At 42.2% G+C, this 17,226-nt stretch overlaps 1 protein-coding gene across 2 annotated transcripts in view; it reads left to right on the top strand.

Moving 5' to 3' along the window:
* The window catches only part of gtf2ird1 (GTF2I repeat domain containing 1), a 29,152-nt gene extending 13,572 nt beyond the window's left edge, over positions 1–15,580 (top strand). Inside the window, exons 10-27 of one of the 2 annotated variants that reach the window (XM_029519014.1) lie at positions 1,924–1,949; positions 3,584–3,710; positions 4,261–4,304; positions 4,647–4,727; positions 5,688–5,831; positions 7,587–7,640; positions 8,335–8,415; positions 9,190–9,373; positions 9,587–9,648; positions 10,661–10,732; positions 10,930–11,197; positions 11,757–11,785; positions 11,860–11,907; positions 11,991–12,068; positions 12,904–13,096; positions 13,444–13,481; positions 14,351–14,457; positions 15,429–15,580. In XM_029519014.1, the coding sequence (XP_029374874.1) occupies positions 1,924–1,949; positions 3,584–3,710; positions 4,261–4,304; positions 4,647–4,727; positions 5,688–5,831; positions 7,587–7,640; positions 8,335–8,415; positions 9,190–9,373; positions 9,587–9,648; positions 10,661–10,732; positions 10,930–11,197; positions 11,757–11,785; positions 11,860–11,907; positions 11,991–12,068; positions 12,904–13,096; positions 13,444–13,481; positions 14,351–14,457; positions 15,429–15,497 (1,705 nt within the window). In that variant the 3' untranslated portion in view covers positions 15,498–15,580. Of the gene's footprint in view, positions 1–1,923; positions 1,950–3,583; positions 3,711–4,260; positions 4,305–4,646; positions 4,728–5,687; positions 5,832–7,586; positions 7,641–8,334; positions 8,416–9,189; positions 9,374–9,586; positions 9,649–10,660; positions 10,733–10,929; positions 11,198–11,756; positions 11,786–11,859; positions 11,908–11,990; positions 12,069–12,903; positions 13,097–13,443; positions 13,482–14,347; positions 14,458–15,428 lie in introns of both variants that reach the window. The other variant, XM_029519012.1, reaches the window with a different exon arrangement.
* Positions 15,581–17,226: the final 1,646 nt, after the last annotated feature.

Below are 17,226 nucleotides of genomic sequence, written 5' to 3'. Positions count from 1 at the left end.
AAACAAACTGCTCATCGATTTTGTTTTGCTGCTTTGATTGGAACTGAATTCTAGCTTCCCCTTTAAAACTGCAGCCAGGCTATTAATCATGCCAGGATGATATCAGGCGTAATTACCACCTAATTTAATTTTCAGGTTATGAACAGTTACATTTCAAAATTATAGGGCCATACATCAACCTTTTCTGGGTTTTGTTAATTATGAAAATCTGCCTGATTGTTGTTTTTTCCTTCTTCTTCGGGATATTATAATTATTCTGAAGAACAGAACGGGAAAGAAAGTGTATTTTTGTATTTTGTCAACTTGATCACTCCTACATAAATTTCTCCCTCCCACTTCCCCTGGACAACAAAATTATAAAAACCACAGATAAAGTCTCCCATTGATATTTTTAAGTATTGTATAATCAGACCACATTTGAATTTCTCAGCATGACCCTGGAGCAAGAACTTTATTTTAGAAATTTAATTTTAGAAAAGATATTAGTCGCCCTAGCCACATAACAGTGCTCGGGAGTAGGCTATGATTTCCAACCCTCACAGCTTTTAAAAAGATACTACGGCTGTAGCTCGAGGGAAGACTAGTCTGTTGCCGCAATGCTCCAACACTCAGGTGTGAAATAGCTCAATATGTAGAGGTTAGGCTGACTTTGGCTCAGATATTTACAGTCATAAAAACGATGAAACGATGACTTTGATATAAATCAGCACTTGTCAAAAGTCAGAATGATTCAGAAATGTTGTGTAACACAAGCAAGCCAAAGTTAACATGCTAACTACATAAAATTCCCAAAAAAAACAAGTCCCATGAAAAGACCAAAACCCAAAATGCATTAGTCTCTTTAATACCTCAGGACATTTTGTTTCTTTCTGGCACTCAGCCCCGGGCCCACTGCTTTCAACTGAAGCAGTAAATTTTTTAAAACACATCCCAATTATGTTGTTTCCATTTCAGCAAAGAGCTCAGTACTTTTCTTAAAGAGCTGGGCGTTGTAGTTTTTACCAAACACCACTCAAAGCAGGAGTAAATGGTGTATTTGTCAAGAACAATGGAATGAATCCAGGTTTGGTTTTTCTGGTGTATTTGAGTCATGTCCTTGTGATGAATGTATGTGCCATGCAGTTCAAAGAAGTGGCTCCTTCATGTGTTTTTGAAATAAGACATGTCAAACAATGCTGATTATAATAACGTACTAAACCAAGTATAGCTGACGATGTGCAGCTGAGCCTGATGAAGTTGAGCCAAGTTTGACAACGTGGAGCTGGGTCATGCCCTAACAAAGCCACCACAACACTGGATTAACCCTTTTAGGAACCAGCACTGTCTGTTTTCCAGACCAAACCTTTTTGCTTCTAATTTTGTTTGTGGTGTGTCCTGAGTGTTATTCAAAAGATGTAAACTATTAGGTTTGTTCAGCAATAACTCTGAAATTTGAAACCAGGTCATCTGGTTTTAATATGCCAGGAAATATATTATACATGCACAACAGCCTATAAAGAGTTGCTCTCTTCACCATCTGGCAGCCCTAATGTTTTTTTTGTTTTTTTTTTAGCAAATAGAATAAAATAAACAAAACATAGAAGAACCGTGTCTATAGATGAGTTATGATCATGGCAGGAGGAGATAATCTCGGCAGCAGACTGAGTGGTTAGCAGACGCCAGAAGGAGTGTATCACTGCCACATACTTATTTTTAGTTGGAGGCATTCACTGGAAACAAAGAAATGACTCTATTACTTGACTGTTTGACTGAGGATGATTGTTTAAAGAGGATTTAATGTGCATAAAGAAGAGTTGCTAATGATGTGTTCCTCCACATGAACACTCTTTGTGAATGTGTGTGTGCCATGAGAACCGCAAGTCTCTTTAAACTCAATGACTAACGCACTGTTGGTTTGTTTTTATTTTTCTTTTTATTTTCCAGAATGTTTGATGAAAGGATTTTCACTGGTAAGGCTGATTCATTTAGTTTTGTTTTAATAACCATTTCCTCATGCACGTAACTTGTGATTTGCACCTCATTTATTAAATCACAGCTGATCTGTCTGTTCATGACTTCTTATGCCAGTGTCTTAAATACCAGAAAATGCAGCAGGGACACTGGGGGATGAAATGTCTATTTGTTGGAACAGTCTAATCATTATGCCTTTGCAGTTCATAAATTCATCAAATGCCATCACAGACAGTCATTTATATAATAAGTAGCATTAAACTGATGTACTGCTATAGTGTAGCAAGAGCCCTACAGTGAACCGGCCCTCAGATCACTTAATTGTTGTGGTCTCAGGAAAGTGTTTCAACCCCACTGAGATCAATGTTTAGATCTCACTGATTTGAATGGGGAGAAGAAAACATTAGCAACATCTTAGCAAGTTTAATAAACGCCTGAGTAAAGGCTGTGCAATTAAAGCAGCTTTTTAAAATAGTTAGGCCACATCTACAAACCAACCAATCAGAATATGCAGTGAAAAGACTGAGAGGAAGAGACTGTGAACTCTATTCATATAGGTAAGAAGTTCTCATTTGTTGGTGGCAAGCACCATTTTTAATGAACTGCATAAAAACAGCACTATGACTAAAACATCTGTAGTCGCAGTCGAGGATGTGTTTCTGCCTCTATAAATATTTACTGTGGATTGCAAGCCCACTGAGATTGCCACCAAAATTTTATGAGACTCATATTTTACAGTGTAGCATCCCATAGTTGAAATGTGTCTAAAATTTGATCTTAAATTAAAGTCAGATATTTTACATTAAATATGAAACCTTGTAGGGAGGTTGACCTAATAAACTCCATGGAGTCTATGAGACAATTACTGCTGTTTGGTCACATGATTGGTGAGCACTAGAGTCTGACCCATAAATCAGATGGGCCAAGTATATCAGCTGATAATAGCTCACTGGAGATGGATTGCAAACAAAGTAACATGATGCAGTTGTCTGAATTATTCAAGAAGAAAAAAATGCAAACTTCCAGATAGCAAAATACACTCAGCCACATGCTTCTTTTCTTCTGGCCCAGCATACGTCTGGTTCCATGGCCGTAACCGGGTCCACCCATTAAGCCGAAGTGAGAGATGCTACTTCCACATCTGGTCCAATTCTGGCACAAACAGAGAAAATCCTCAGTGTCAGAGATTCAGGGATATAAGAGATCTGCCCATATGTGGAAGTAGATGCGACAGAATCGGTCAGATGAAGCCACATTCATGCTGAACCATAAGTTTTAATTTTGCAATCTGGCCTGGTATAAAGTGAAAGTAATTATGATATAAACATAGGGCCTGTAGCTGCATTTTCATTAAAATGAAAAATGGTCTACACCTTTGCCAGAAGAAAATTCTGAGAAAGATGTGATAGCTTTGGTGGAATTGGTCTGGGCTCAGAGTTGAACCTTGCCCCAAACCCAAGACATTTAGCCGTATGATATTTGTTAGGAGCTTTACAATTAATTACAGTAGCAGACCCCCAAAACATCCCGCGGAAAACCCTGTCAAGGCTTTATTTGTATATTTAACCCAGCAGATTTCCTCCACTAATGGGATACAGTGTTTGTTTATCTCCTTGCGTCTTGTTTGTTGAAGCTGCTGGCAAGATTGCAAGGGAGGAGGGAAAGCATGACCTGGGCTCCACGCCTGAAGACAGCTTCCCTGACAATCTGAGCATCCCGCCCACCGCAGCCGAGCTGGTCAGCAATCCTCAGAACAGCAGGTCAGACAGAGCCCCCCCTCCCCATGAATCTAGCATTACTCCACAGACTCTGTTTATAATGTAGAAATATGAGATAGTGGCGGGCGGCCAAATGATGCAGCATTTATAACTGCCATCACTCATCGTGTGGGACTGAATGAAACTGTTAAAATATGCTCCTTTACAGGATTTATCATTTATATTGCAGCTGTGAGACTAGCCGTGATAAACCTAATTTTGGTGACAGCCCTTAATTCATATTTTAATTCGGCCTAATTTCTTCTTTATATCCTGCGATTCCTTAAGTAACAAGCCTATAGTTTCGCAGTCTTTATGCTGGCAGTGCCACGTCTGTCCGATGCGTCAGCTTAAAAAGACGCATTTGTAGGAAAAATGTGCGCATTCTCAGAAGATCAACACTTATTGTGTAGGCTGTTGCTGCACAGATGAAGACAAATCTGCACTTATTAGTAAATATCACTCAGCCTAAGTTTCCAAAGACTGTTACCGGTGTTTGGCCCGTGAGCAGTTTCATAGTAATCACTGTTGTGCCCTCTGCTTTACCTCACAGATCAACAAGCGCCTGTGTGAGCCCTTTGGCCGAGTGTGAAGCAGGTATGTGCAATATAAAAAAACACATTGAGCATAACGTCCAAATATACTATGTGAGCATGTCCACGTCTTTCTGTTCTGTTTTCTCTACCATCCTATCAAAATGATAAAGTCATAAATTGGCCCCAAAAAAAATTGTGTTTCGCAGCCGGAGAATCAGATGAAAGTTTTTTTTTTTTAAGCAACATTAACATTCTCTGGAAGTCTCCATCGAAATTACCACCGTGCTTTGCAGTCCTCTCAGCTCGACCATGTTGTATCACGGACTTAAATCTGTTTATCACCACCATAAACACACAGAGCATGATGGGAACTCAGGCAGAATGAACTGTGCAATCCCCACAGGTCCTTCAGGAGATTGCATTCCTTTGAAAAGGATTAAAACAGAGCCTCCAGATGGGGAAATCATTCAAGTCACAGTGCCAGGTAAGAGAGCTCATGCTAAGCAGCCATTAGCTTTGAAATTGTTCACTACTTAAAATATAAACACAGTTGCCAGAGATAAGTTTTTCTAGATTGTTCCTCAAATATTGCAGCTTTTTCATGAGACGTCCTAAAGCAAAACTGTGTCATCAGGTTTTATTATGGAGTACAGTCGTCAATTTGTTGCTGTTGCCTCCTGCAGCTCCACTGTCCAACTTTGCATAATTGCATTTTGCAGAAAGCAAAGATTGTGCACTGTAAATTACATTTATCATATTATTCTGTCCAGTTTGATCCGCGGGTGCAGCTACAGTTGCCTGTGGCACAGCTGGAGTGGGTTCTGCACAAGAGATGCAGGAAAGTGGAAAGGAGGATGTTAGAGTACTCAGACACAACTCACACATGTGGCTGAGGTTAAACATAGATAAAATAAGTCCTGAAACGATTGGTTTAAACATAAATAGAAAATCCTAATATGAGTGCTGTCATGGAAAAATGTAAATATGTAAATTCTTTGTTGTGCATGGACATTTTCAATCTTAATTTCATGCACACATGACTGAAATGCATCTGTGAACTGCACTTGCTGGGGGAAACAATCACAACCAGAACCAGGGCCAAGACCAGGTGTCATGAGTTCAGTTTAAGGGAATGTCCAGGCCACAGGTAATTAACTTCCTCTAATGGAAAGAGTTGAGTGAGATTTGTGATTTCAGACACAGCTTTGCAGTATCTGAGGAAGTTATATCTCTGTCAGTGTCACATTAATACAGGCTTATTTTCCTAAAACTGAGTAGCAACATGTCCAGTCTAAAGCTGATACCAGACTATCACATGAAATATCAAAACAGGAAATATCATAATTTCCTGTTAGTCTCCTTTTATTTATAGTGCAAAAGAGCACAATTTGTGAGAAACTGGTGACTTTAAAAAAAAAAAAAAAAAAAAATGTTGTTTCTCCAGATGCCGGTACAGCTGGGGAGGAGCCCAGTGAGTCTGTGGCTGAGCCTGCGGCTGCCGCAGCGTGTCCACCCACAGCCTCGCCCTCCGCTCCCCCCGCCCCCGCTGCACCTCCAGCGCCCCTTCACCCGCCGGAAAATCACACAGGTAACTTCAGCCGCGTCGGCATCCACCTCCCATTTCGTCTGCCCACCTTGTCACCGCGGCTCCTGGATTGCCAGCTCCACCCACAGCCCCACAGGCGCCATGGTGCTGCCCAGCGCCCGCTGCTGACCCTCCCCACAGTCTGGCTCTTATTAGGGTGCTAAATATTCTGCAGCACGTATGAAACCACCTTTTCTCAGATACTCCCACTCCTCCACAACCAGACTTCCCCTGCCCCAAGTAGACACAACCCCAACCTTTAAAAAAAAAACAACAAAAAACCAAACACACACCCCATCCCAAGTCTGACCCACTGTAGCACCCCCCTCCTCCCCCACCACCACCACCACCAGTCTAACAAATACTAGCTCTCATCTGTGAAAGGCACCATGTATCAGCTGTCAGTCTGACTGAGGGTGGCTCCGACTGGGTCGTTACAGCCTCCGCTCTAATCTCAGCTGTGAGAACTGATGCATCGTGCACATTTCCAGATCTTGAGTTATATCGTCCTTCTAGTCCTGCGTTAGACACAGTGTTAGAAAGACCAAATAATTCCCAGAGTCCTCATTCAGCCTTCATCTAACACAGAACCGTCTGTAGACTGACACAGCTCCCACCGTTAAACCCTCAGCCGCTGTAGAACGATTCCCAAGAACGTTTGAGTCGACTGCAGCCTCTTCTTACACTTCTTCTGCCTCTGTCACCAATTGGGATCGATTTGATCGATTTTAACAATGTTAACAATCAGACACATTCAAATATGGTTTAAAGATAAAAGTTTAAACGCAGAAGGCTTATTTTAGAGATTGAGTGATTAAGTTGAATCCCCTTTTCATATGAGGCCCTTTTTTCAGTGCAGCCTTCATGTTGTAGAGGATGAACAGCCGATTCAATGTGCTCTTGGGTGTCGCATACAATGCTTTCAAAAGGCCTTTTGTTTTATTTTATTTATTTGATTGTGCTTTGTTTTAAGTTTTCTTTTCTTTCACAAAATGACCACTAAAGGAAAGAAAACAAAGGTAAGCACAGTGAATGTCACACTGTTATTTGCTGTTCCAGGTACTAACAAGCTTTTTAGCGCAGCTACAGTGAAACAAAATCAAATCAGGGACTCGTCAACTCTCATTAGCGGATTCATTGGAGGTTACATCATCTCTCAAATACTGATGGTCACAAAGACATGAGCTGTGAATGTCTCGTCTTCATGCAGTCCAAACTTCTCACCAATAAATAAGTACCGTAGTAACTCTCTCGAGTTAACAATCTCCGGTTGGTCCTGGTGATTATGGCTGAAATGAATAACACAATAAACTTTAAAGCAAAAACCGCATCCACAAATATCAAACTGGTGTTTAGCGCAGTCAACTCGTGAACTTCCTCTGTTGTGAATTGCATCATAAAAAAACAACATTGCATTTTTTAAATGTTTTGACAGCTAGTTTTGTTAGTTTTTCAATAAATAACCTTTGTGCGTTATATAATCTGGATGTGATCGTACAGTGCTGGCAGTAATGATGCAACAGAATGAAAAAGAACAAATTTTCTTCTTTTCTTGTAATAATAATTACATACAACAAAACTGACAATTTTTTAATCATAGCAAACCTGTGGAGTCCGACTAACACTTGTGCAGCCACTTGAAGGTGTTTCTCTTGAGCTCAGTTAATGTTGAAAACAATCAGGATGTTGTATCTGTTGTATGAACGTTTGAAAGCAGCTGTCCGTCTGCCCGTCTCATGTTCTTCTCTCATGTCGCAGCTGAAGCTCTGTCTCCTGGTGCGGCCTCCCAGGGCATCAGAAGATCCTCTGAAGGTAGGGTGGAAAATGTATCATCACACTCTGCGGACACAAATGATTTATGAGGGATGGTCTGCTAAATCCAGAGCATGTCGCCCGCTCTGTCACTGTGTGCGGCGCAGTAGCTTGTTGCAGAGGAAGACTTGGAGTTAAATTTATGTGATATAAAAGTACAAAACCTTTGATCCAGACATGCACTGGAAAACATTACTACAGATTCCCCAGCGATAGTTCTGCCTGTATGAGTGTACATATCAATAGATTTTCAGTTTTTTCCAAGATCTTGTATTTGGTAACTGAGACCAAAGAAAATGGGGAAGAAAAAAAAAAACATCAATGAGATCTCCATTTAATTTTACAGCATGTAGGTAAAATGGATGTTTGGGTTTGCCTCAAGAGCATTATTAGTTATTTTTTAGTTCCATCCAACTGAATAATTATTTCCAACTTCCCTTTTTCACCGTTCTCCTCTGTTTAGAGTTGGTTTGATATGGTCCCCAGTGATTAATACACCGCACAGTCAGTTTGTCTTCATCAGGTCAGTGTGGGACAGCGGGCATTTGTCAAAATAAATTTGCTGCAGGGAGAAGTAGCACTATTCAAAGGTGTGAGGGCTCCGGCTAACTGAGCTGACCTTGTGTAATAACTCTCCCCCGCCGTTCTTGGTGTGAATGTTTGGGCTGCTTTTTCCTTTGTTGGGCTTCTGCAGCGGGGAGTCTGGTGGAGGACATTGGTGAAATGATTCTTCAGCTGCGGAGACAAGTGGAGAGCCTCTTTAGCATTAAGTACGGTAAGATACCTGTAGAGGGGGTGGCAGTGGGGAGGGGGGCAGTTAGTCCTAACCAGGTGGGACGTTAAATCAGGCCTGTTCATTTTGGAGTAAAACTCTGATCTGCTCCACGTGTACACAAGTTCAACTTTTAAAGTCTTGTTTAATTATTAATGTTGGAACAGTCAGATTTTTTTTAATAATTTAACACAAAAGAATTTGTTTGCTCAGTGTGGTTTTTATATTAGAGGAGTTTAAGACGAGTTACTGAGCAGGTTTATTGTAGTTTGAATACTGTTTCAACAACATTCATCCACTGAAACAGAGCAAGGATTTCTTTTTTTAATTTTGAAAAGCCAGGATTATCAAAGAGGACAAAAGTGGTGATGGGCCCTGCTTGTCACACCTTAGGTGTTAAATACATATTTTTTTATTTTTACTCATTTAGTAACCTCATTGTTATAAACTCCACAGTAAATGCTGCGATCTGGGAAGCTGCTGACAACATCTAACAAGGCAGACGGTCAGACAGGCTATAAACACGCCAGCCGCTGAGTCAGATTTTTATTGAATTTGAAAGCAAATTTGTTGGTTTGCGTTCAGCAAGAGAGGAACTGTACTGTCGGCCTGTAAAAAGGGACAGGCGCTCATAACCACAATTTCACCGGTCACCTTTGATTTGTCTTTCAAATAACTTTGACTGTCCTGCAGGTTTGCACCTGGAAAGATTGTACTCGAGCTCATTCGGTGAGATGATGTCTCTTCTTCTGTTTCTGCCCTCTCCCTCCACCTCAGCTGAAGCTCTGGGCCTACCTGAACCTGCAAAGGTGCCCTACTCCAAGTTCCAGATGTACCCTGAGGATCTGTACGTCACCGGGCTGCCGGAGGGGATCTCTCTCCGGAGGCCCAACTGTTTCGGCGCAGCCAAACTGCGGAAGATCTTGGCTGTGAGCAGTCAGATCCAGTTTGTTGTCAAAAGGTAAAAGAATTGATGATGGGTAGTGTGTGTGTGTGTGTGTGTGTGTGTGTTTGTATGTATCATTTCATCAAACAAGGTTGTCTCCAGAAGAAGCTGTGTTATGATCTGTCATCAGCAATGGCCCAATCTCCACCTACTTACCCCTCCGCACTTATCTTCCAACTTTCCGAAGCTTCACTGTTTTTATTGTAATAACCTTCTTCCTGTTTTCAGGCCTGAGCTGTTAACTGAGCAAGTAAAACAAGAAATGCCTTCTATCCCCGTGTGTGATTCAGGTGTGTCCATCTTTTACTTTCTGTTTGATATGCACTCGTAATTATTTAAATGCAAGTCAGTGGCAAATAACTGCAAACTGCCTCCTCGAACTTTGCCTTTTTATTGGGGACAGGGGACTTTGTTAAAAGGGGTTGTTTTGTTGAAATTCAGGAACTAATTCATTACAGTTTTGTTTGGGAAGATTGCATCAACAGCACGAACAAAACAACAAAAGTTTATTATTCACTGCCCTGTGCTGTAAATGCCATATTTACCTAAAAGCTCCAGCTGAAAAATCCGAAGCTGCTTTGTGCACCTCGTGGTCATGAATACATAATGATTTGTTCTGTTTTCCCGTCCCATTATTTCGTATACATTAGTCACTTCTAATTTAGATTGTGCAAATTGAGACTGTGACCTGTTTACAAATTGCAGAAGAAGCTCGAGTGTTTTCCTGCATCGCATTGTCTCTGTAATGCCACAGCTGTTTGCACCGGTGTTTTAGAGAATGAGAAAAACGGCGAATTGACTGTATTTGGACTCAAGTCCTCTTCTATGCATGCAGCTTACCTTTAAAAAGTCCACACTGGAGATAAAGTGGTATCTTAGCCGACAGTGAGGAGACTGTATGCAGAGAAATCCACCATCTGGAAGCTCATAATGCAGGTTTAGGATGCTATTAATACTCAACACACAGTTTAAGTTCTCTGACACAAAACTCTGATATTGGGTTATATAAATAAGAAGAGACTCAATTCAAAGTTGACTATTTGCCCTGTCACCTGCATTCTTGAAATTGTGGGTTCAAATCTAGTTCATAATCTATTTTTAAAAGGACTCCTCTAAAGGAAAAAGAAAGTGCTGGCAGAGATTTCCTGCAGCTATTTCTACCTTTTTATTTATGACAAAGCTAAGCTGCCGGAGCCGAGAGCTCTCCGCTTTCTTTGTTGTGCTCAGTAAAACTTGGGAGGCACCAAAAAACAAATGTTTAACCTTTTGAATGTTTTTTTTTTTTTTTTTTTGGTTACAAAGAGCTGGACACCAAGGATGCAGCACCAGCAACAGAGGATACTGCAGCTATATCCAAGAGACCTGGATTCTCAGGTACGTTCAGGTTTCACTTCCAGTCGCCGCTTTGAAGCTCAGATTTGATGCAGTTCGTTGTTTAAACAGGAATCAGGTTTGACATTCATCACCTTCGTTTTAAAAACTAAAGAGAGAGAGCAGAGCAGACCAGACTCTGAGGAAGTGCGTTGTTGAAATGGATGTTTAAAAGATTAAGTCTTCTTCCTGTTTTTCAGAGTGCCTGGAGTCCAAGCTGTCCAGGATCGACCTGGCCAACACGCTGCGAGAGCAGGTCCAGGATCTGTTCAACAGGAAGTATGGGGAGGCATTGGGCATCAAGTACCCCGTCCAAGTGCCTTACAAGAGGATCAAGAACAACCCGGACTCGGTCATCATCGAGGGCCTCCCACCAGGCATCCCCTTCAGGAAGCCCTGCACCTTCGGCTCCCAGAACCTGGAGAGGATCCTGGCGGTCGCTGACAAAATCAGCTTCACCATTACCAGGTGGAAACCACAGTTTCTTATTTCCAGTCTCGCTCAGTAACACTGAAGAGTATTGTGAGACTCACGATAAACTGCACATGATGAGATGGAACCAAACTTAAAAAATGAAAAAAATAAAATAAAATGACTTTATGTTGTTTAGAGAAAACATTAGACATCAAACGACTGTGGTTGGTCATCAAAAGTGAAAACAGATTCACGTATGCAAATTGTTGTTGACTAAATATGAATGTGAGAAGCTGCTCAGCATCAAAACAGGCAAAATCAATGAAAAATGACACATTATATCCTGCAATGTGGAGAAAACCTATAAAAACCAGCTTATATGCTCCAGTTTTAAAAAAATCAACGTCTCATTATTGTTGAAATCATCAGGACTCGTAGCTTCCCGTCAGGATCTCAGGATTTAGCCGGTCCTGTCTGCTCTTTAGTTCAGAGAGAGGACATAGAATTGCTTCATTAATCATAAAAACAGATGAAGAGGCTGCAGGCTATTAAACATCACGACTGGACTCCGTCAAACCTTTTCAACCTCCAACATGACTTTTCTTCTTTGCAGACCTTTTCAAGGACTCATTCCAAAACCAGGTAGGAAGAAGTTCAGTTTCTCCTCAAGTCGTCTAATCCCACAACAGGTAACTGATTTAATTATTTTTTATCAGCACCTCGACGAGTCACTTTACTAAAGAAGGCCTACGCCTCCATCAGTGGTGAGTCGCACAGCATCCTGTTGTTGCTTCATTGGGAACTTTACTTTGGGATTTGCCATTAACCGAGCGCCTTCGCCCGACAGATGAGGACGATATTAACCGCATGGGAGAGAAAGTGGTCCTTCGAGAGCAAGTCAAGGAACTGTTCAACAAGAAATACGGTAAGTGGAGTTTCCTCAGGCTGAATATAAAACAGCTCGTGTTGAGTCTTTAAAGAGCAGAGCCGAGAATCGCCGACATGAACAGATTCATCTGCTCATTATCATTCATTTACAGACAGAAACGTTTCCTTTAGGTTTTATCGGGATCAGCTGTTTTCTCCTCATTTGATTTAATATTTTCTATCATGTAATGACATATTAATCACTTTCATACATTTTTTTCATGTCGCTGCATTGAGAATATTTTTTAATGTTTCCAACTAATTTTTAGTGACATTTTTGTGAATGAATGGTCCTTTTTAAAGTGATTTTAGGTAAATACTATAATGCTATTAGAAGAAATGGACACACTTGTCTTGAAAAACGGGCCGGGAGGTTTGAAGATGTCGTCAGTGAGTCTCATTCATGGAGATTTTCTGTGTCGGAGGGATTTAAACACAATTCAACATCATAATTTAATGACACTGTTTGTGTTCAGCAGGAGCATCAGGACTCTTCTGCATCCAGTTCTCTGCGTGGGATTAATATCTGTTCTTAGCTTCCCTGGATTATTGAAACGAACATTAATGCACCCCAGGCTAAATGTGTGAGAGGAAGTCACTCTGTAAACAAGGAAATCTAAAAATTCCTCGCATCAGATACAAAACGCACGCCTAGTTTTTTCAGCACAGTGATTAGAATAATGGCTTGTATTCAGCTCATTTTTCCTCAGGCACTTCCACTTGTTCCCTCCTGTAGTTAGAAGGAAACTTTCACGTTTTCTACCAAAGTTCAAGTTTGGTTTTGAGCAGCATCCCGTGCCTTTGTTCTGATTTCTGTCTGGTTCTGTGTTCAGGTGAAGCTCTGGGCTTAGACCGCTCCGTCATGGTCCCCTACAAGTTAATCCGCGGCAGTCCGGAGTCTGTAGAAGTTAGTGGCCTTCCAGACGACATCCCCTTCCGAAACCCAAACACCTACGACATTGCGTGCCTGGAGAAAATCCTTCAAGCCGCAGATAAAATAACATTCAACATCAAGAGCCAGCTACAGTGAGTGTGGAGACGCCTAAATATTCAGCAGCCTGCTAGCTGTCACCGCGCTGTACATTTCACTGGGAATTTGGGCTTTTTGCTTCTTCGGTACTTAAGCTCATCACGGTTTATTTATGCGTTGGATTTAAATCCAGCCCCTGAGATGTCAAAGAATAAATCTTCAACAGAAAATGTAAATAATTTGAAATAGTGATCTGCTTTTGACACCGAAGCAGTTAAGCTATGATGAAAGAATGGAGGCAAAGACTTAAGTCATCCAAAATTTAGCCTTTTTTCCCGTCGTTTATTTAGATTGTAGGAAGTGTTGCCTCTCCTGAAATGACTCCGTTTGTTCTCCCTCACAGGCCGTTTGCAGAAATCTGTAGCCAGGCTTGTAACACAGGTAGGTGCTGTTCGATTCCCTCCTGTTTGTGTCAGTAGAGAGCGGCACTTATTCAATAACATGGCCACAATTCAGATAATGCAGAGTTTAATAAATTTGTGATGTCCAAATTTATCCTCCCTCCCTCCCTCCTTCCTTCCTTTCTTCCCTCCCTTCCTCCCTCCCTCCTTCCTTCCTTCCTTCCTTCCCTCCCTTCCCTCCCTCCTCCCTCCTACCCTTCCTTCTCCCTCCCCCTCCCTCCCTTCCTTCCCTTCCCTCCCCCCTCCCTTCCTTCCCTTCCCTCCCCCTCCCTCCATCCTACCCTTTCCTTCTCCCTTCCCTCCTTCCTTCTCTTCCCTCCCTCCCTCCTACCCTTCCTTCTCCCTTCCCTTCCCTCCTTCCTTCTCTTCCTTCCCTCCCCCCCTCCTTCCCTCCCTTTCCCTTCCTCCCCTTCCCTCCCCTTTCCTTCTCTTCCCTCCCCCTCCCTCCTTCCTACCCTTTCCTTCTCCCTTCCCTCCTTCCTTCCCTTCCTCCCCCTCCCTCCCTTCCTTCCCTTCCCTCCCCCTCCCTCCTTCCTACCCTTTCCTTCTCCCTTCCCTTCCCTCCTTCCTTCTCTTCCCTCCCTCCCTCCCTCCTACCCTTCCTTCTCCCTTCCCTCCCTCTTTCCCTTCCTCCCCTTCCCTACCCTTTCCTTCTCTTCCCTCCCTCCCTCCCTCCTACCCTTCCTTCTCCCTTCCCTCCCCCCTCCTTCCCTCCCTCCCTCCTTCCCTCCTTCCCTCCCTCCCTCCTTCCTTCCTCCCCTCCCCTCCCCTTCCTACCTACCTGTGCTGTAGAAGCTTTGTGTTTCCTTCTGGAGACGATGACGATGTTTCCTTTTGTGTCGTCAGTAGGAACGGACGCGTCCACCAATCGACGAAAGCGCAAGAGAGTCCAGGAGAGCAATCGAGTACCTGCCTCCTCTGACCTGGGCTTATCAACCAATCAGATTCCAATGATGGTATGTTGGAAAAGCAAGATGATGATGAAGCAAAAGAAATAACGAAGCAGCGATTTCGATTTGAGGTCATGCGATCTGTGATGTTTCAGATGTTTTGGCTCTGCAACTTCAAGCTAGTTTCAAACTGCAGTTTACCCCAAGAGGCTATAGTTAAAATTTACCAGAAGTCTTAGTTCATTACTTCACGAATAAGAGTTGATTAGAATATCAGGGCTGAATGTGTTATCTTTATAAATCTGCATGTTCCAGAGAGGACACACCTGATGAATGTCTTGTTATGACTTTATTTTTAACAGAGTTGTGAAAATACAAAAGATGTAAAAAGTGCAGATGTATTAATAATGTCATTGCTTCTTGTCTTTAAACTCAAACTTTAAACTCGGTGTCTGAACTCTTTTGCCCTGGAAGGCCAGCACCCTCTAACTGCTGTGAGCTGGAACTTCATCCCTTCCACATGTGACACGTCAAACAGCGTTCCCTGGGCGTGGTGTGTTTGTCTAACACGCCAGCATTGAATTGTAGCTTTTGTAAGCGACTCAGAGACCAACAGATGACGGTGTGGTTTCCTCGGGGATCAGTGATGCATTTCAGGCGGCTCCAGTGGGCAGAAGCACATTTTGATTTACTTCCCTCCCTTCATGGAGGAGCCATTAGCGTCGCAAAGGTTACGGCCATTTATCTGGCACCGCTAGCTCTTTCTGCATTAGATCCAAAAACAGAGCCACAAAAAGCGGACAGTTGAGGGGACGTGAGCTGTGGGAGGCTGGCGGGATGAAAACAGCAAGGCGACACATTTTAGAGGAGGGAGCACCTTGAACAGGTCGCGTCAGGCCATTCTGTTTTATGGCAGCCGCTCAAAGCCGATATTAGAGCTGCTTTTTAGGGAAGGTCAACAACCTCTTTGTGGTAATGAAAGCATTTTGTGCACCATTGTGTCTGACTGTGGTCTGTCCCTCTCTCTCTGCCTGCAGCAGTGGCCCATGTACATGGTGGACTACAGCGGAGTGAACGTGCAGGTTCCTGGAAAAGTCAATTACTGAAGGACAAACCTCGACTACAGCAAAGGGATTGGGGGGGGAAAAAAAAAAAAAAAGAGGAGGGGTTCTGTTCATGAGCCCTCCACGTTCGACACTAACACTTCGTCAGAGTGCTAAAGCTAAACGATCTCTGCAGACTGACTTTAGGGAGCGGACGGTTTGACTCCGGATGCTGTTCAGAATGTATGTGGATCAAAATGTCACAGGGCAAAATGTTGGCTCGTTTCCCGCCTCCTGCCTCCACACGGCGTCGGCAGGACAGCATCAGTTTCTGTTTCCCTCTAAAGCTGATCTTTTTTTTTTATTCTTTCTTTCTTTCCTTTTTCTTTACAGAGCTAAGGACATTACTCAAGTCCTGTTATTTGCCCTTTGCATTTACAACGTATCCATCCGCTGAGTCATCTTTGTCAGATCCAGCATTTGGTTGCAAAGTATTACTGACAAAATAAAAAAAAAGAAAAGAAAAGAAAAAAGGCTCAGATAGCAACCTGGTTCCATAATATTCAGATATTTGTACTTTTTATTTATTATATTTATTGAAATATAACATGGGATAACAGGGATGTAAAATACATTATTCTGTTTTACGGCTCCGTGAGGAACTATCACAACACTAACACAGATGCTACTAGTAACTACAGGTAACCGCTCAAATCAGAACAAACCGCAGCAGCGAAGTGTCTGAATTGGCCAACGGGGCGATCCACAAAGCCATGAGACATTAAAGGACACAAAACGGACACGGACAGTTGGCCGACAGGTGGAACGAGCACCTGCAGCGAAAACAGAAGAAACAGCCTTTTTATGTTTAGCACCACATAAACAATATGTAAGATATCTCATTTAAAGTCAGCCTGAATGTATCATGTAAGGAAAGAATGGTATGTTACTCTGCGATGACTGTCTCTGGACTAACAATATTTAATATGCTGTACCTTAACGCCAATTAGGCCTTTGAAATAAAATGTGTTGCCTTGCACTTTCATTGGTTTGAATTTAGTTTGTGTGAATAAGGGTTGATGAAGTTAAACCGTAAGCACAGACGTGGAAAATCCATCACATCAACACAACGCATCACAATTTTATACAACCCCATTTCCAAAAAAAGTTGGGATGCGCCATAAAATGTCAATAAAGGCAGAATGCAATGATTTGCAATTCTGAAAAACCAACATTTTATTCCCAACAGACCGTTCAAGATTCAAGACGTTATGTGAAAAGCAAAATGCAGCAGTTAAATCACACAATGAAATCCTTACTGTCCGTCCTTCCACACCAGATAAGGATTTAGAGATATTTACAATTGTGCACATTATATTTGTGCAATGAGCAACAGTAAGATAAAATCCAATAAAACAGGAGAAAGACTGCAGGGACATAACATGTCACATCAACAACACACCAGATGGACATTTCCTGGAAAATATCAGCTCATTTTGAATTCGATGGCAGCAGCACATCTCCAAAAAGTTGGAACAGAGGCAACAAAAGGCTGGAAACATAATTGGCACAAATCAAAAACAGCTGGAGGAGCGTTTGACAACTAATTAGGTTAATTGGCAGCAGCTCAGGAACAACACGGGGCATTAGAGTGACATGTCACCCGTCTACGGCAGACTAAGTCTGAAAATTAAGGAAGCATTTCAGGAAAAGTGTTCCTCAACATAAAATTGCAAAAACTTTGAAGATCCCACCATCTTCAGTGCATGATATGTAAAGATTCAGAGAATCA

Source organism: Echeneis naucrates, chromosome 14 (assembly GCF_900963305.1).
Source record: "Echeneis naucrates chromosome 14, fEcheNa1.1, whole genome shotgun sequence".
Classification (NCBI taxonomy): domain Eukaryota; kingdom Metazoa; phylum Chordata; class Actinopteri; order Carangiformes; family Echeneidae; genus Echeneis; species Echeneis naucrates.
This window is presented reverse-complemented; position numbering and strand designations above follow the sequence as displayed.